Genomic DNA, 20,001 nt, shown 5'->3' on the forward strand with positions numbered 1-20,001 from the left:
AAAAATGCATGTCTGTGATAATCTTGTTTCCAGTAATAACCGTTATAAATAATAAAGCAGTTAGGAATTGTATTTCAAAGGTATTTTAATATTAAGCTGACATACATCCTTATTGTTGTCAGGGTCCTTATCCACTTGAAAGTGAAGTAGATCCAGACCTGATTAATGCAGGTAAAGTATTTTCATTAAATTTAATTCATGGAAGGTGATTATTCATTGTTAACTTAAATTTTTTCTTCTGATACAGTATTTGAACCTAAAATTCTGTTGTATTTGTTAATAAATATTAATGTATTTGTCTTCCCTTAAGTAAAGGCTGATTTTGATCAATGGATATATTTAATATTCTAGATAGAGAGCTTATGCTTTGATGCATTGTAGTAGCTACTAAAGGAAATTCTCTTCCAGGCCAGTCAGAAAAGGGTCAAATCACCATTTTCGGAAGGGAAATTGTTTCATGCAGTCTGTATGGGAATATGGGTTTGTTTTCCTGGTGCTTTTCACCTTATGTTTTCTAGAAAATGGTTTTCAATAATTTATACTTGAGGCATGTTTTAAAACATCCTGTGTATAATGGCCTGGTTTATTCCTGGCCCCGCAGTGTAACCCATTTGCATTCAGAGAGGGAGCGGCAGACAAGGCAGGAGGAAAGAGCCCCCCAGATGGGACCTGGCACAGTGAGGGGCTCTCCTGAGGGCAGCTGCTTTTACCACTTCAGTGGGGAATGACAGTGCTCACATGCTGGTTTTCCCCAGCTGTTTTGGTGTATTTCACCTCAGAAGCAGCCATACAGTGTAAAAATGTAAGCTTTTTATGATTTAGTGCATCTGTCTGATCTTTTTTTTTTTGATAAGTTGTGCTTATGTGCGTTCTCTGTTTTCCATGTAAAAATGCACTTCTATATTGCCTTACAACAAAGAAAAGCAGGTCTTGGAACCTTCTCATTGATGTTAATGGTACAGGTTGGTTATAGACCTGACACATCTTAGAGTTGTTTTCATATGGCAAACATATATTTTTCATATTTTTTTATTTGAGTATATGTATACATACATACAAAAACATGTATGATTGTGTATATATGTATCTATACAGATAGTACCTTTCTCAGTGGCTGTTAGCAAGTACAATTAAACTCTGAATTCAAAGTCAAAGGAGATGAAGGTGACATCAAATAAGCTTTTAATTTAATATCAGGGTGCAGTCCAGCAACTGTTCACTGAGTTGAAACATTTGCTGCTTGGCTCAACTAATTGATGACCATTATCATACTGCTATTTAACTGCCCCTGTTACAGTATCATATTTTAAATATGAAGTTATTTGAGGCCATCTTCAGGTTTGAAATAAAAAATTATTAAGAAATTGAGTCCAACATTTCACCAGTAGCTATGTAATTCTTTTGATACACTGGATGACGGAATATGTCAGAGGTGTCACAGGCAGGAAAACATTATTTAGGAGAAAAAAAGTACTATAAAAGGGGAAATTATATGCTTGTCTTTTAGAACTGAAATTTTTATATGGGTGCATATGAAAAATAAGTATGTTAACAGAGTGGCAATGGAAAAAATATCAAAGAACTTCATAAATTCCCTGAAATGTCATTGTGCTTTAATACAGAAGTCAAGATGATCTTGCATTGTTACTTATAGTTGATAAATATTTTTGAAGAGAATCTGGAAGGGATGAAGCTGACATAAGAGGTCAACATGCAACATGAAAATAAGATTGTTCTAGTATTGGTAATTCAGAGTTAAGCAACTTCACATATTCCTCTGAAGCTGCATTAAACAGGACATGGGATAGGTGAACCTCAGATCTATGACCAAAATTATTATTGCTATAATTGCTGAAACATTCGGAAGCTGCTAAATCCCACTAACACGTGGTTGGATTAAAACCATTCTAGGTGCTTTCTGATCAAATTTATAAAATGAAATGAAGAAAACAGAAGCTAAATGGCAGAGGCATAGAAATTGATTCTGTTCTCATTCATCAACTGGAATGACCCAGTATCAGCTCCAAAGTCCACATTTTCAAATGTACACCTGACCTGGGCTTTTGCCAAGTTTTTATCTGCAAATCTAATTGTATTGCTCTGAAATATGTATAGGTTTTTCTGTTTGTCCTATTTTCTGAATGTCTCACACGAAGTTTATATTCACTGCAGTTGAAAGGTAGACCACTATATTACAGCAGAAATATTTAAAAGTACTGACCTCCTGAGAACATTTGCAACAATGTGGCACTCTTTCTACATTATTCTGTAGTCCTAAGGCTGTATGTCTTTCTTTTCATCATTGCCTTACCCTTGACTTTCTCCCAGGCTTCTGGCCCCACGTCACTGCCTGCAGGCCATGTTGTCTTTTCACTGCCTTGGGTGGGTGACTGGCAGAGAAGGACAATTCAGGCAGTCTCAGCAGGTCTGGGCATTCGCATGGGTGAATTCTCGCAGTGTGACTGGAAGACCACTTGTATGACTTTAATTCTATACTATTCTGTGTGTCAAAATTTAATTTCCATACAACTGGCATATAAGATACATCAAGTGAACTCAGTAATTAAAGCAGGTATCTTACATATGTGTTTTAAGTTTTCTACAGTTTTATTCTCTTTTCCCATCCTTTTAATAAATTTCATTGTCTTTTTTCCACTGTTTTCTGGAAACTGTTTAATGATGCCTTATTTCACTGTTTCTTTTCAATGTCATCTGGTGCTAAAATATTTCGGGTCTTTTTTTTTTTCTCTCAAGTTTCCTATGCTTGGTTTATAATTTCACCTTTATCTGTCTGTCTTATGCCTTTTCAGAGGCACCCTGTATATATGGTTGTTGCTTAGACTGATTCAAAGAATTGGCAGGAAAGGAAGGAAAGAGCCCTGGACAGACAAATAAGATGCTTCCAGGTGTGCTCCATTGCTTGACCCAAGCATTGTTCAGAGAACAGTACAGCACTCAGAAGCACATTTTCTTGTGCACTTTAACAAAGCAAGAATAGACTAGACCTGTCATTTATTTTTCTGTATTCTACCTCGTTAGCACTGTAAACTGTTCAATCTGATCTACTCACTCTTTCTTGCAGCCTCCCTGTCTCCTGAAGACCCTCTCTTTCTCTATTTCAAAAGAGTTAGATTCTCACTTTTTCTATGAATTGTGCTGAAAGCTAAAATCCACAGATATTTCTTACACTCTGGTCTTAGTGAAGTCTTGCCTGAAACTGCAGGTGGTCAAAGAGTAGGCAATCCTATCATTAAAAAATGAAAATAAGTTGCTTCACAATTTAGTATGATTGATTATGGTAACATGTGACACAGTAACGGTAATCAGATCCACAGCTGTAGTGACTCCAAAGGAATTTCAAAAAAACCCCCTTATTTCTTGCTTAATATCTGTGACTTGATTTGTCAAAAAACCAAAATGCATACATACTGTAGCTTATTTCTTTTACAGGTAAGGAGACAGTGACTGTTCTTCCAGGTTCTTCATATTTCTCTAGCGATGAATCATTTGCAATGATAAGAGGGTATGTAACAATACAAACCCCGATCTTTTTGAAACAGGAAAAGAATAAACTGAGTCAATGACTGAACTCATTAGTATTTCTTTCAAATGTGGTTAGCATTTAAAAACCTGTAAAATTAGCATGGACTTAATCAGTGATGGTTTACAGAGGATTAGTCTAGCTATTGGAAATAAAAAAACCACTGTAACTAATAGATACCATAATGATGTTCGTGCCTACCACCACCTGGCCATATATAAACACATTTATAACTATGTTTTTAACAACTACTTTTTGGTCATTTCCAAGTATCTAATCTGTACTCGCGCTCTATATTTTTCTTGCTCAGCTTGCAACTGTGATCCTCATTCCACCTCCTTAATGGAAATTCACCCTCTGCACCTGTTTTTTGTTTGTTTTTCGGAAAGGAGGTTGGATGCAAACAAACACTAAATCCTAATGGCTCTGAAAAGATAATGAGTTCATGTAAATATGTGAAGGAGTGCACTTAAAAGTATGAGTTCAGAGCTGATTGAGTGTGCATGCAATTATCCAAAACCAGAGAAAAGTAGGAATGTTATAGAGTCTCAGTAGGCATAGGGAGAAATTTGCACCAGTGATACATCTGGAGGGGAAAAACCACCTACTACACGTGTGGCAGAAGGCTTGCTATCTCTGTCATGTGCCACCATTTTTAAATTGATGTAATGAGAATGAAGAAAAGCTTTTTAAGGTTTGTAGGCTGTTGCTTGAACATGATGTGCTAATTACAACTCTCTGTTGCCAGCGGCCATGTTGACTTGACAATGCTTGGAGCTATGCAGGTGTCCAAGTACGGTGACCTGGCCAACTGGATGATTCCTGTAAGTAGGTGTTTGAACTACTGTCACTGTATTTAGGATAACGTAAGTATAGCTGAGGGTCAGGCAAAGGAGAAAAGGGCAGAAGTAGAATGTGGGTTGTGAAGCTCAAAGCATTAAAATAGAGGGTATATGCATTTTTTCTGCATGTTGCTAGCACCAAGCAATCCACTTTCCTCTAAAACTATGCTTGCACTAAGCACTGTGGAAAGCAAAGTATGATTGATGAAAGCCTTTTTCCTTGCTCTCATGCCTTTCAAATGTCACATTTTTTTTTACTCAGGACTGATGCTTTTTCTTGAGAGTGATAACTCTTGTATGTTTGCACCTGGAGCAGTAACTTGAAGAAAAGTGTAAAATAGCATGTAACTCATTATAAAATTATTAAAAAATGCCTGCATTAGTTTTCTCAATGTTCTTGTCAGCTTATCACACCATTGCCCTTTCGAATACATTAGAAGGAAGCAATACCACTGCATTTAGCCAAGGAGACCTACAGGTTAGAACAACAGAAATGTGAGCTAATTCTAGTATTATTTAGGCAGCTGATGACATTAAGCCATTCTTTGAACTTTATGTTTTAACATTAAACAACATATGTAACTTTCATACTGTTGACAAATTCTATATGTTCCATGGCTTTCAATATGATACCACATCTAGACATGTCTTTGTGTCAGAGGTGTCCAGAAACACATTTTCCTATTAACCTACCTTCAGGTATTTTTGTCTTCCTGAGCAGTGCTAAAGGTCTTGGGAAAGTCTTTGAAAACTGAAAACTGAGTAGGGAAGGACAAAACCCCTAAAGAATGTCCTGTCTCTTGGAAAGCACTGGTTGAGCCCAGCAGTCTGAGACTTCTGCAGCAGGCCTGTGAATATGGAAGTTGTGGAACAGTGGTTGGAGCATAGGGTGCTTTTATTGAGAGGGGACAGAGTCTGATGTGGGAGATAACACAAGCAGATGTAGGAGAAAGGGTTATGTGAAGGGCTATTGCAGGTGTCTGTGGGCAGTTGTAGTGGTTGTGGAGGAGTTATGGCTAGGTTGAAATATGACACGTAGGCGATAAATCCATAAGAACACAGTTTTCTTAGGTGTTCTCATAGCATAACCTGTTTTTATGGTCATACGTCTGAGAATTGGATTAGTACTGGCTAGACTTTTTTACCCCACTGATAAAAGTGCTTATTTTTAAAAGACTCCTTTCTACTTGCAGTGTCATCCAGTTAGTATTGTGAAAAAATGAGGTCTGAAAATTAGTGCTGCTATTACTCCACCAATCTGTGTGCTCTTCTATTGCTGTAGAACTTGGTGTTTTAAACATAATCTGATGGTCATGTATACTGTAGGACTCCAGATATGATATGCATTAAGGTTATACTGGTTGACTTTGCTTTGTCCTATTCCGATTTCTTTTTTTGGTCTTGAGCTACAAGAACTTGTTACTAGAATCCAAAAGTGATTAATGAAACCGGACTCTAGAGAGTAACTCACACACACTTAGAAATATAAGGGATAAATCAGATTACATTTTTAACCCTAGATTTGCTATTTGAGCCAAGACAAAATTATGGTGGTGTAAGTTTTCAAGGAGTTGAAATCTTAAATAACTAAAATTGGAGTCCACCTGAGTTATCCATGGCTCTGATTCTCAAAGGTGTGATACGTTACTCAAGCTCTAATTGCATATTTTAAATAGCTCACTTAAAAAAACTTACATGTTGTAGACTGTATTTTTTCCAGATATTTGATGTGAACTATTGTAAGTTATCTAAACTATCAGCCTGGTACTGCAGGTATATGTCAGTGAGAGGCTAAGCAAGGTATTTTGCCCTTCATATCAGGCTAAGAACTTCTCTTTTATTTTACTGGGTGAAGTAGAGCTGGTTTAGTGAAGGCACTTCTTTTGTGCTATCTTGTGGTGGCTGTGATGTCTTGTACAAGTAGAAATTACTTGCTTACATAGTGACCTTTAAAAATTATTCTGAATTACTACATTCTTTGTCAAAATTTTGAAAGGAGACTAGAAGAATTATTTAAAGGTAAGTTGTTATAGTATAAACTAAATATTTTTTATGTAAGTGGTATTTAGAAGTTTTCTTGTAGGCGCAGTTCTAGGTGATTATAATCTATACATCTTTTTATTTCAATTTTTTGTCAGACAAATTCTAAGTTTTGTTTAGCTGCGTTGCCTTAGTCTGACATTCTCATTATTATTTTACAAAATGAAAGTCACTATATAAATGCATCCTTAGAGTATACCTTATATTCAAGACTTCTTAACTCCTGAGATTTTCTTCTTTGACATCTTTTGATCCTACTAAAGCAGTGTTGAATTTTCCTGCACCTGGTAAAGCCTTCTGTTTACTCAACCTGTGCATTGAATTTTAGGTAGGAAAAACTAATTTGTTTGCTTTTTCATTGCTTTTGTAAATTGAAGTGGCAAGAGAAGTATTCTTCAAAATACCCAAGTGAACAAGTAATAAATAAAGATTCCTGCTCTGAAGTATTCCTAGTAAACTAGCAAAAATGCATCTCTGCTGACAGCTCATGAAGTTGAAACATTTGGAAAAAAGTACTCCTGAATAATCATTAATAATAATCATCATTTTAAGGCCAAAAAACGTCAGTTATTTCAACCATATTGGTATTTGAGGATATAAAATTTCATGCAGTTGCATGTGTACTGAATCTAAGAGCTGTTCAGTAAAGCAGTCATTCTTGAAAAGCAATGTCATGAGCTGGAGCAATTCACCACTTGTTTTCTTGGCTTCCTCTGCTTGGGATGGTTATTTGAGTTTTGAATTCCATTCCCACTGGCTTTTGCTAGGACTTTCCTTATAAGTTCCAAAGCTTTTAGCAAGCAGTTTTCACAGTTGTTATTCATTATAGTAAATAGAGTTACAGGACTTTTTTTATTTAAATTAAAATTTGCAGTTAAAATCAACATGTTTTCTCATGCCAACTTTTGCCTTTTTTTCATAGTTCTGTCAATTCCTTATTTGGCAAATTAGTCATGCTCAGCAAGTGTTTTCTAAACTTGATAAACTACATCTATTTATATTTCATACCCCAAGGTATATTTTGATATTATTTAAGCATTGAATCAAAAATAATTTTTTCTCGTAGTATGTTTACAGTTATCTTCTGAGGAATAGGTGAAAATTCAACTTTTGCTATGTGTAGATAAACTTCAAATTCCACATATTTTCCCAGTATAATTAGTTGACTGTCCAGAGCTTGTTTAATTCCTGTTAGCATCGGTTTCCAAAGATAGATCACAACTGGAGAATATCAGAATTATTTTTATGTTTTTTTCAACTTTCTAGAAACATATGTGTTAATGCAAAGCATGTAAGAGTCTAAACTGCTTCTAAAATCTGAACTTTAGCTTGTGTCCTAGATTAGACTGAACAAAAGCACAGCATTCACAGATACTGCAGGTACAAATAATACTTACAATACCACATGGTGCTTTCAGGGAATAACATTCACTTTTCCTGTAGCTTTATGCATTTTTACTTTCCTTCAGAATTCTTTTTGCTATAAAGAAGGTAAACTGATTTTTGTGATCACGATGTTGAAATTCTTTAACTGAAATTTTGTGTGACTTGTCTTTCAAGATCTGAACAATCAAAAGATGAAGGCAACATCTTGTTCTAATGAACAGATTCATTTACACATGTATTTCTTGCAGCATTGAAGCTTTGATTGTAATCTTTCTCAAAACTGTGCAGATTTACTTATTACTTCCTTCAGTGCTTTATGTTCTCTAAAAGGTACTGATTTTAGTTTTTCATTTGTATGTATCATGAACATTATTTTCTATATCTGGTATTGCTTATTTTACCTGTGAAGATGCCTCTCCTTTCTGTTCAAATTTATGAATAAATAGTGTGTTTTCAAAACAGGAAAGTATAATATAAAACTTTGCATAGTGTTTGTCTTTTTGTTATCTTCGATATATACCTTTATACTACAGCATACACCACATAGGTCCCTATGACTTTTTGCTATCTTCATTTTCCACACTTCCTAACCTTTGGCTGTCTGCAGATTTCTTCTGCAGTAAGTCTTTATTTATCTGTGAGTAAATATGCCCAGTGACACTCCATAAATCCAGCCAAGAACCTTTCCAATCAGCAGTAATTTCTTCTTGGTTACTTTTATTGAGATCTGTTGGATGAATGATCCCTATTCTGCTTTATTGATGTGTTGTTTGTATTCTACAGTACAGATTTTTAAAATGGGATTAACTGACCCATGGACATTCAGATCTTCCTGTTTTTCTTGCAAATAAGATGATATGTTATTGTCAGTTAAATTTAATTTTAAGCAAGATGTATCTCTTTTTTAGTCACAAGGTTTCTGCAAAGAAACTTTAAGATGTATTTTCTTGTAACATTTTTTACTTTTCATTTAGCTTTGATTAAGCATTTCTTATACACTGTAGCTTTTGAATTCTTATATTTATGGTATTTGCCTTTATTTTAGAGGCAAGTAATAGCTCTGTGTGTTTTGAATAAGAACCATCATGAAGCAATCCTTTCTATTCCATAAGAGCTTGATAACACTTGAACCCTAGTGTGTGCATGTGTGTATTTACTTGCACTTATTAGGAACTGAGCTAAGGAAGTCTCATAGCAATAATTACAGCCCCTTCTTTGCTCTTATCTGCTGATTCTTAATGGAGAGAAAAATCCCATGAGTAAAGAAAGAAGAGAGTGTGAATATTTTAAGCACATGCAGTAAACAATGCTGTTTGCTTAGGCAGAAGTTACTTCCTAAACACTGGCATTTGTTGGTAATTTTATTCCATTAAGCACTTTACTTAATGGCTTTTTGTCTTCCTTACTTTGGTATTTCTCCAGCTAACAAGAGGGTTTCTGAGGAGGGAAAAGAGAAGGAGGTGGCAAATTTCTTTGGAGCCCCTGGGAAGACTGTGCAGTAGGGAGAAGTTGGCCAAGAGAGGTGGAAGAGAAATGCTTTGGTCACAACCATGGATTAGGGCAGATAGGCCAGAACAGATAGCCCATGACTGCTGGGAGATACTGGATGGAGCCACATTTCAGTTCATGAGTGCAGGACACGTCTGACCTATCTGTGTATCTGTCTCAAGCTTATGTCAGAAATTGCTGCTAGCACGGCAGTCCACAGCACGTATGGAGCAGCAGCATGACCATGCACTGTCACAAAGGTCCTGGCTCCTGTGGCAGTTTAAATTAATTGTCTCACTTGGGCTTTTAGAAGTTGTGGGATTGACTGCACATAGCTCTGTGTGTGCTTGCTTTGTCTGTAATTCCTTTCTACTGGTGTCTTTCTGAGACCCTCAGAATAGAAGCATTTATGAAAGAGATTCCGGTGCCCTTCTGCAAGGGCAGAAGCTTACTACAAAGTATTAAAGCTTGCACAAAGTACTGCTTTTATTTTCTCCATCCTTCCCAATAGAAGGCACATAACTATGATTGCTGTTGTGACGTGTATCAGAGGGTGGGCACAGGTCAAACAAAACACTAGAGCTTCTGCAGTGTTCCTCTGTGACACCAAAGCCTCTGTCTTTTTAATACACATTTCTGAACATCCCTTACCATTAAACAACACTAATATAACTACTATAACAGCTGACATGCTGTACTAGCAGAAAAACCACTGAAACAATAGTGAAGAGACCCTGCAGTTGGAAGCTGATGAATCTGAAAGCACAAAATGGATGAAATGCCTGTGACATCAGATTTTAGTTGGCAGAAACTTACTACAGGTGAGAAATATAATTATGCAGCATAACATTAATTGTGAAAGTAGCATACTCAGGAGGACTATAAGGATGTCGTGAGGTTATGCAGGCATAATATTAGCAGGACCAAAGCTTAGCTAGAACTTAATTTGGCTACTGCCATAGAAGACAATAAAAGTGCTTCTATAAATACATTAAAGAGTGCTAAGGAAATTCTCCATCCTTTACTGGCTGCAGGGGGAACATAATGACAAAGGCATGGAAAAGGCTAGGGTACTTAATACCTTCTTTTCCTCAATATTTTATAGTAAGACCAGTTGTTCCCTGGGTACTGAGCCCCCTGAGGTGGGCAACAGGGACAGGGAGCAGAATGGAGCCCCCATAATTCAGGAGAAAGTGGTCAGTGACATGCTACACCACTTAGACACCCGCAAGTCAAAGGGCCAGATGGAATCCATGCAAGGGTGCTGAGAGAGTTGGTTGAAATGCTCACTGAGCCACTTTCCATCATTTATCAGCAGTTTTAGTTAACCTGGGAGGTCCCCGGTGCCTGGAGGTTGGTGGATGTGAGACCTGTGTGCAGAAGGGCCAGAAGGAGGATCAGGAATAGCAGATCTGTCAGCTTGACCTCAGTGCCAGGGAAGGTCATGGAGCAGATCATCCTGAGTGCCATCATTCAGCATATAGAGGACAACCAGGGCATCAGGCCCAGCCAGCACAGGTTTGTGAAGGGCGGATTGCTCCTGCTTTGAGCAACCTGATCTCCTTCTATGACAAGGTGACCTGCTTACTGGATGAGGGAAGGGCTGTGGTTGTTATCTGCCTTGATGTCAGTGAAGCTTTTGACACTGTTTCCCACAATGTTCTGGAGAAAGTGGTGGCTCATGGCTGGGATGGGTGGACATTTGGCTGGGTAAGAAACTGTCTGGATGGCCAAACCCAGAGAGTGCTGGTGAACGGAGTTACATCCAACTTGGGGCCAGACACTAGTGATGTTCTCCAGGGCTCAGTGTTAGGACCAGCCCTGTTCAATATTTGTATCAGCAAGGCTAAGTGCTGGGTCCTGCCCTTGGGTCTCAGCAACCCCAGGCAGCACTGCAGGCTGAGGCAGAGTGTCTGTAAAGATGCGTGGTGGTGGAAAGACATTGAGATGTTGAGAGCAACAAAGCTGGTGAAGGGTCTGGAGCACAAGTCCTGTGAGCAGCAGCTGGAGATGTTTATCCTGGAGAAAAGGAGGCTCAGGGGAGACCTTATTGCTCTCTACAGCTACTTGAAAGGCGGTTGTAGAGAGATGTTGTCCCTTCTTCCAACAAGGGACAGTACAAGAGAAAACGGCCTCAGGTTTTTTCAGGGTAAGTTTAGATTAGATATTAAGAACAATTTCCCCACCAAAAAGGTTGTCAAGCATTGGACCGGGTTCCCCAGGAAAGTGGTGGCGTCAGCATCCCTGGAAGTATTAAAGAGATATTTGGCACATGTGGCACTTAGTACTCACCGTAGAAGAGTACTGAGGATTGATTAATGTGTGTAAATTCACAGAGACAGCCAGGATACATCCAGAGGTGCCAAAGAAGCTGGCCATTTCCTAAGCCACCAGTCGAGTGTCCAGGATTAACAAGCAGCTGCCTTAGGGATGATACTGGGCCTGACACTATTTAGCATCTCTATTCTCTACAAACAATACAAACCAAATACAATTTTGAGCAAGAAAATTAACTCTAGCTTTGTATATTCTCCTGGTGGAGTATAAAATGAATGTTTTGATTGCTAAGATAATGCAGTTAGTTAGCTGAGGAGGAAAGTGATGTAATTTGTGCAGGAGATGTAGTTTAGTTACATAAATCTGGATCATTCCCGGGAAAAAAATAAGAAGCAGCAGCCTTTGATTTTAATGCTATGAATTGGACTAACCAAACCTAAAGGATTAAAGCATTAATAATGAAATATAATGAAAGAAAATTATACAGGTATTCTAAGCTTTATCAAAGAAGATTATCTGAAAAGAAGAAATTAGGAAACCTAATTCCAATTTAATAATAAATCTTTTAATTTAAAATCTGTAGAGGTGAGTATAACCTAAGGCATTAGGAATATAGTTTTATACATTATTGGTAGTTTTTCTACAGAGCTGCTAAGTACAGTTTGGGACGCTTTGACCATGAAGTGAACTGCATATTCATTAATAAAGACATTTTTTAAATGAAAGTAAACTGGGGGAGACCAGCTGAGTCTGTGACTGTGTGATGGTTTTTTGGTTTTCTTTTTGCCTTTAATTGTTATTGATAGTGCCAAATCTGGGAGCAGAGGGCTCCACAGCAAGAGTTTTTCTGAATTGAAATTACCATTTTTAATGATGGAAGAAAGGACAAGTCTCCCTGAATGTGCCCTTTAATGCGTGAGAGCACTGTAGGTCTTCTTGCAGCCTCTTTGTCACTTTGCTAGAATAGGAATGTCTTTGCACAAGGCATATTTTCATTTGGAATCCAGACACACTGTCTAGTAACTCTCCTAGTTCTAGTATTTCTGTTACATCGAATGCACTAAACTGTGTTTTGTTTCAACTCACAAACATTTTTGAGAAAGCTATTTTAACTATTAACTTGAAAAATAAGGACTACAAATTGGCTAAATTCTGTATGATTAGAAAACATACAGGTTAATTACACTCAGTGACTGGGTTTCTCTCAGTAATTGTATCAAGTTGTCTGATGTTTAGGACATGAGTGGGGCTGCATCAGTATTTGAATGAAGGAGAGGGACAGGACCTGCAGTTAGCTAGAGCCTCCTTGCAAATCTACTTTTCAACGGGACATTGTTTTAATCTGCAGATGTATTAGGTTTTTGCACACACTTCTTGGAATTAAGTCTACAGTAGTATTTAGCTTGCTGCTTATCTCCCAACAAGCATGTGCCAGAAAGCCCTGCAGAGCCCTTGCAGCACGTAATTATCACCATTGGAAGAGTCCTGGAACCACAAAAGAAAAAGGGAGCATATTGTGTTAGCTCTACTTCTTCCACTCTTTTGAGAGCTTTCTCTATCAATTTTCTTCCTGTTTATTTCTCTTCAGACTGCACAGAAGGAATGTAGGAGCTCCTTGACGGTATTTTATTCATAGTCTCTTAAATTTTCAATGTGGGAAGTGGCAGCTGTGCATTAGGCATCTGTATAATGAGAGCTGAAGAAATTCTGCCTGTCTCAAAAATACAAGCATATGTCAAAGGACTTCTGATCTGTGGGTTAGTGATAAGAATTGTTACTACGATATGGAACCGTCACTCTCAAGTGAGACTAGTATTATGTTAGCAGTAAAATTTAATTATTGCATGCTATGCTGTGTGTTTTGGAAGTGGTATGCAGAGGTAAATGGACAGCTTAATTGTCCCATTACACTGAAAAACGCTCATCACTTTAATGCAAATCCATTTCAATGAAGCATATCACAGCCTGTTTTACATGGCTCCTGAGATGCAGTTGCTTGGTGTATTCATTTGAATTTCACTCTGTCATTCAAAACTGTTGCCAATGGTTATTTCAAGCTCGGTTTATGAGAGAATAAAAGAATGAAATTTGACCAACTTTCTTCGCACATATTTTATGCTGACATAATTTTCTGATTATGAAAAGTAAAGATGAAAATACAGTTAGTGCATGTATTTGTGTACGTTACATTTTAGGGAAGAGTTATTAATACGTTTTGCCAAGAAAAAAGTCATTCAAGAATTTACCCTCTATTCTTTCAAAAATTAGACTTTTAAATTTTGCTTTTCATTTTTTGTGTGTGTTAGGAGGTTAGCATTCTTGAAAATTAGGCCATTTTCTATATGGCTAAGCATTACAACTTTTTTTTTTTTGAATCCTTTAAAAAATACCTTTGACTGACTGTGCATTTAGAGTGTGCTCAGTTTTGTTGCATTCAGCCACTAGTAACTTTTTCTTTTGTTGTTGCATTACCCATTCTACTGATTGAAAAATCCCATTAGTGATTTCCTAGTGTTTTTTTTTCTCAAAGTAAAATCTAATCAGCCATCCTAGTTGACAGAATAATTACAACAATTCTGTGAGTGGGCCAAATAAGGACATAAAATCAGTGGAAAATAGGACAAGAATTGTAGTTCAGAACACTTAATCTTGAGCTTTATCCATATTTTTTGGTGCAATCATCATCCGGTCTTTTTCACTGAAAAAATGGAAAGTGAAATCTGGAAGTTGTGGCTTTCATTTTAGAATCAACTACAAACATACCTCTCCTTTCAACATGGGACAGGACTTAGCAACAGGCAGAAGATTGTTATCTACATTTTTATGAAATTACAGTAGATATATGCATACGTATTTTTTTAATATTACCTTCTGATCGGTATCTTTTTTTGTACAACATGGAGGTTTGAACAAATATGCAGCACCCACCCAACAAACAAACCCATCAACCACATGGAACCCTACAATTGACGAGATATTTTTGTTAGAATAGGTGTATGTGGCTCTGATGACCTGCCTGCCTGTGCTGTGTGTGTCATTTGATGCTGGCACATGTGTAAAGGCAGATGGTACCTATACAGAGAGGGACAGCTGTGGGACTGATGTGTCTTAGTAGTGCCTACACACCACTGCAGAGAGGGGCAGAGCAGAAACCTTTGGAGGGGTCTTAAGTTCATACTTTTGACTGCGGCGTTAGCACAGCTGTGGTCATGATGGCAGTGTCTTGTGTCCACTGCATTACCTTCATTTCTGCTTTTTTCTGTGGAGTTTGTACTGTTCCAGTTGCTCTGAATTTTAGTGTCTGTCCCTCACACAATACAGTCATTTCCTTTCATAAGGAAGCTGTGTCTGGCAATAAATTCTGTATCTGCCACCTAGTTTGTGTCTGTGGCTGTCAGACACAATGCTGGCATCTTTAAGTTCTTTACTCTCTCATTCTTGGTAGCTTGTTCAAGGTCTTCAGGGGGATGTGTGAAAATTAAGATTGATTGAGAAGCCTGCAGGTTAAACTAGAAGCATTGGTTATCTTCTGTAAGACTTTTTGTAATAGCAGTTTCACTAACTTTGGGCATAGTGTGAGGCACATGTATTCTCTTATCTGACAGAAGGAAAGAGAAATTGCAGACTAAATGCTGTTTGTTTAATACAGTAATAGGGCTGCTGGCAACATTGGCAAGGACTCTTAACAGGGAAATGGCTCAGTTCCTTTCCAAACGGGTATACATTTTCACCTTGCCTGTCCTTTGATACTCAGTTTTAAGTGAAATTACTCAAGATGCATTCTTAGCTGTTTTTACCACTGGTAAGTTTTCACTGTTTCTTGAACACATCAAGCATCTGCTTTGCTGTACTGTTGATGTGATATGTGTTTGTCTCAAAAGATTGTTACTTTAACTTAACCAGAACAGTTCAGGTGCATTATATCCTATGATGTTGGGAGTAGCTATAAAATTCAATTAAGGAAGAAAGATCTGTATTCCCTGGAGATTATAGAGGAAATATTTAAGACAGCAGTGTGGATTCAAGACCTAAGTAGTATTGGAAGGCTCCTGAGTTTTCCTCTTTTCTCTCAGCTACCTCTTTTTAGTCTCTTTGGATGTTCTTATAAATCGTTTCCTGCTAGCTATGGCATCTTTCTAGCTTGCTTGAAATACTGCTTCGGAAAAACTTCACGTTCTCCTGAAAAATATCTTGATTGTCTCACCCACACTGGAGTACTCACAAATTTCCTCTGGAATACCAGGTTGTCTTGTGTGCCACGTGTGACCAAATGAATAGGAAGGTTTCTGTTTAGGAATTACTGTTAGGCTAAATTAATTCCTCGAGCTCTTTAATGTTGTATTTTGACCACTCAAATGATGTTCAGATATGAAGATGTTAAACGAGAAAGTATGTACCCTTCTCTCATATTTTCTTAAAGATGCCCCAGCACCACAATAACAATTTCTTACAAGTAGGTGTTATAAGAAATTACAATAATTTTGTGTGGATTTATGATGGTGAAGAAGCAGAAGAGTTGATCATCTCAATTACAAAAGAAAAATCTATCAGGTCCAAAATTTCCATGTCTTATTTGGACTGAGACTTAGCAAGAAGTGCTGATGAAAGCAGAGTAGGAAAAGCAGCATTCCCACCTTTTGTTGTAACTGAGAGCCTGCAAGGAAATTGTCGGCTTGTGTCCTCTACCTAACTCTCTGTATAATATTGCCAAAATGTGACCTCCCCAGAGCCACATGATTAATTCAAAAATCCTTTTCACTTCAAGCTCTTGCTGGTGAAGTGGGTTTTATAAAAGTGTTTCAAATTGCTAATGCTCTACCACTGCTCTAAGCCTTTGCTTCTGGTTTCTTAAATTAGCAGCACCAATGCAATTGGGTACTAACAAAAATCATCTTAAATAAATAAATGAAGAGAGCGGGGTCAGAAAGGGGCAAAGTGTCTTTTTGGAATCACCTTTTAGTCTCAAATATTTTAATTCAAATTTATGGTGCAGCTGGCCAGTATGGTGTGGGGGAAAATGCAAGTTGTGGCAGTTTGGCAGATGCCCTGAGGGCAATGTAAGGCTCTTCTGCTTTGGATATTCCTTAACATAAGAGCATGTAATTACTTGGCTGGTTGCATTTAGTGCTTAATTGATTTACTTCACCAGGCACCACCCTATAATGATGAATATGTTTTCCTAAAAAGCAGGAGCAGATGAAGCTCCCTCTCTTTGACTTGCATTTTCCTGTTTCTGTATACACAAAAGGATGATGTCTCTTCTCTCAGTCCTGTATGACTTCTCCAGCAGTAGATTTGTTGTTGACCTTCATCAGCACTTGGTTCTTTGGGTATTTACTTGTTGCTGCAGCTTTTCACTAGTTAATAGAACTAAAAGGCCTGGAAAATGAACTAATGGCATTGTCAGGACAGGCGCATTGATAGCATAATCCTCAATGCAAACATGTTGTGAGTTACTGGGGAGATAATATGTCATCTTCAGCTTCTGCATTATCTTGTCAGTGAGCCTCTGGCAGGTAGGTGAGAGGTCACTGCAGTCTCTCTAAGAGCTCTGTACTTCCAGGTAGGATGGAGAATGATATGAGCAGTACCAGGAAGTTAAGGACAGAGATACATTCGTATTTGCAAAGAAATATTTAATAGTCATGATAATTAATGTGATTAATATTAAATACTAGTCTGGCCAGAGCAATTCCAAAGGGATTTTTTATAGATATATTCTCCTCTCTGCAAACAGTAGGAAAATATTATTTTGAGGGATGGAAGAAGGGGGGGGCAATGGTGAATATTCCCTTTGTTACAATCAAGACACCATAATGATCAACAGACTAATAAGTTGCTGGCTTGGCAGTTTAATGAGACAAGTCTCTTCCATATGTTTTTTATTATGGACCATAGGCACTGATTCTTGTAAGGTACTGAATCACATAGCTGGGAAAAGGAAGTATTAGAGAAAAGCTTTATACCAGGAAGTTTTCCAGTCATTTAACCATAAACTTTTAGGTTTTGTATATAAAACAGCATACTTTGTATTACTGTCCATATAATCAGTCAAAAGTGAGCAAATGCAAAACATTTGACAGAAATTATTTTAATCTATAGAATTCACAGAATCACAGAGAATATTCTGAATTGGAAGGGACCCTCAAGGATCCTGGAGTCCAACTCCTGACCCTTCATGGGACAGTCCTAAAAATCACACCATGTACCCAAGATAATTATCTAAACACTTCTTGAACTTTGTCAGGCTTGGTGCTGTGACCACTTCCTTGGGGAGCCTGTTCCAGTGCCCAGCCACCTGCTGGGTGAAGAATGTTTTCCTCGTATCCAAACTAAATCTTCCTTGACACAACTTCAGGCAATTCCCACAGGTCCTGTCACTGCTTGCCAGAGAGATCAGTGTCTGCCCCTGCACTTCCTCTCACGAGGAAGTTGTAGACTGTGATTATGTTTCCCCTCAGTCTCCTCCAGGCTGAAGAGACCAAGTGCTCAGTTATAATACAGCTTCTCTCAAAGCCCTTCACTTTGTTGCCTCCTTGCATTGTGTTTCCTACTAACCTCTCCTATCGTGATGTTTCACTCCCCTTTCTGCCTTCCTCAGCAATTCTGGATTGTATATGAGGTTGTTGCCATCTTTGATTATTGGGTCTAGTGCTTGTTCAAAAATGATTACTCTGTTCATGCTGATAGAACTTTGTACCTGTGGTCATTTGCTGTCAGAAGTGTGCCAAGTCTGCATCTGTTCTAAGATCAGGTGAATCCTGTTTAAGGTGATGGAAGCAGGCAGAGATTGAATGCTCTAGCATTGCAGAAAGTGAAAGTAAAGGTAGCTGAACACCAAGCCATAAGACAGCTGCTGTCATAACAGGTGCAGTTCTGACACTCTTTGAGAGCAGAATGAGTCCAGAGGCTGAAAGCGTTGCATAGTTTGAGGTACAAATGCAAGTGATTACTGAACCACGTTTATTTATTTGCTTTCCCATGTTCTGAAATGACCTCTACAGACATCTGGAATAGATTGAAACATTGGTTTGTGCTGATTCAGTGATGCAAGGCATGGCTTTCTAAACTGGCAAGTGACTTTCTAAACTGGCAGGTGGATAGTGCTCAGATGTTCTTGTTACTAGACTTCATAAATCGAGATTTCTTTAGAGAAAGTAATGGCATTTTTATCAACAGGAGGATGAACACTTTGCTTTTCTAGTGGCAGAGCCATTGGAACTAAATTCATTGCTCCTCAATGTCAGAGTCCCATTAAGCCAGCAGTACTACTCAGATTTTGGTTACACCCCAGGGCACCAGACATGGCAGTGGGTCTCCTTATTATACTCATCATTCTTCTCCTACTCACATTATATAGACCCAAGAAAGGCACAGCTGTTTTCACTCTGCTGAAACTCTGTTGGTGTTTGAATACAGTGGTTATGAAATTAGTGGGCTTTTCAATGCAGGAAAAAGTGACAATGTTGTGCTGTCACTGCAGACGATGTTTTTGGTTTGGTTTGGGTTGGTTGGTTGGTTTGGTTTGATTTTTTGTGGTTTTTTTTCATAATAAAAATGTTACATTTCCATTAAAATTTAATTTTAGGGTAAGATGGTGAAAGGAATGGGGGGTGCCATGGACCTGGTATCCAGCGCACAGACCAAAGTTGTCGTCACCATGGAACACTCAGCCAAGGTAAGGCTCTGACACTTCTTTCTAAATGAGTGTTTTGTGCTATTAAAAAAAAAAAAAAAAAGAAAGAAAAAGAAAGTGAAGAAAGACATATTAATTCTGCTCCTTTGTGAGGATTTGATAGTTTTGCTGTTAGTTATTATGGTAGTGCAAGGTTAGGGCTAGGTTAGGATGGTTCCTTTTTTTCTTGTAAGTGAATCATTCACCATGGGAAAAAAAATGAAATATTAACTTGGTGTTTAAAAGCTGCACACATTTTTTTAGCTACTTCATGCAAATTTAATGGGGGTGGCAATTGCTAAAGCTACAGTAGATGCTACCCTACTCTTTGCCTTGGAATAATCTGAAAAATGAGGTTCCCCGTGGCTAAATACTTGTTATGATGGAAAGGTATTTACCTTTGAAGTTGCCAGTCAAATTGGTACTGACAGCTTAATAGAACAGAATCTTTTTGGCATGATGAGATACAGGCTGCCTTACATCATTATGTGTTAGTGGTTAATCTAGAGACTTCTTTGTGGGTGCAATAGATATAAGCAGTCCCCCACAAAAGATGATATGAAACTTTTCATTTGAATCTTCTAAAATGGGACTGTGCAAAATACAAGAAAATTATACTGAAGGGCAAAAATCTCTATACGGAATGTTTAAAAATTTCGTTTTAATTTAATTTCTGGATTTCCTGTATTCCAAATTTGTTGTATGTCTGCAACAAGAATTAATCTGTATTGTTTAAAATAATACCCTTGCCA

The 20,001-nt window shown here is 37.8% G+C and overlaps 1 protein-coding gene across 1 annotated transcript in view; it reads left to right on the forward strand.

The window, feature by feature from the left end:
• The window catches only part of OXCT1 (3-oxoacid CoA-transferase 1), an 87,746-nt gene that overhangs the window by 50,857 nt on the left and 16,888 nt on the right, over nucleotides 1-20,001 (forward strand). Inside the window, exons 12-15 of the mRNA XM_050329840.1 lie at nucleotides 123-171; nucleotides 3,451-3,523; nucleotides 4,290-4,365; nucleotides 19,163-19,252. Coding sequence (XP_050185797.1) covers nucleotides 123-171; nucleotides 3,451-3,523; nucleotides 4,290-4,365; nucleotides 19,163-19,252 — 288 coding nt within the window. The remainder of the gene's footprint in view (nucleotides 1-122; nucleotides 172-3,450; nucleotides 3,524-4,289; nucleotides 4,366-19,162; nucleotides 19,253-20,001) is intronic.

The sequence above is a fragment of the Myiozetetes cayanensis genome, unplaced genomic scaffold, assembly GCF_022539395.1.
Source record: "Myiozetetes cayanensis isolate MyiCay16 unplaced genomic scaffold, myiCay2020 scf4, whole genome shotgun sequence".
NCBI lineage: Eukaryota > Metazoa > Chordata > Aves > Passeriformes > Tyrannidae > Myiozetetes > Myiozetetes cayanensis.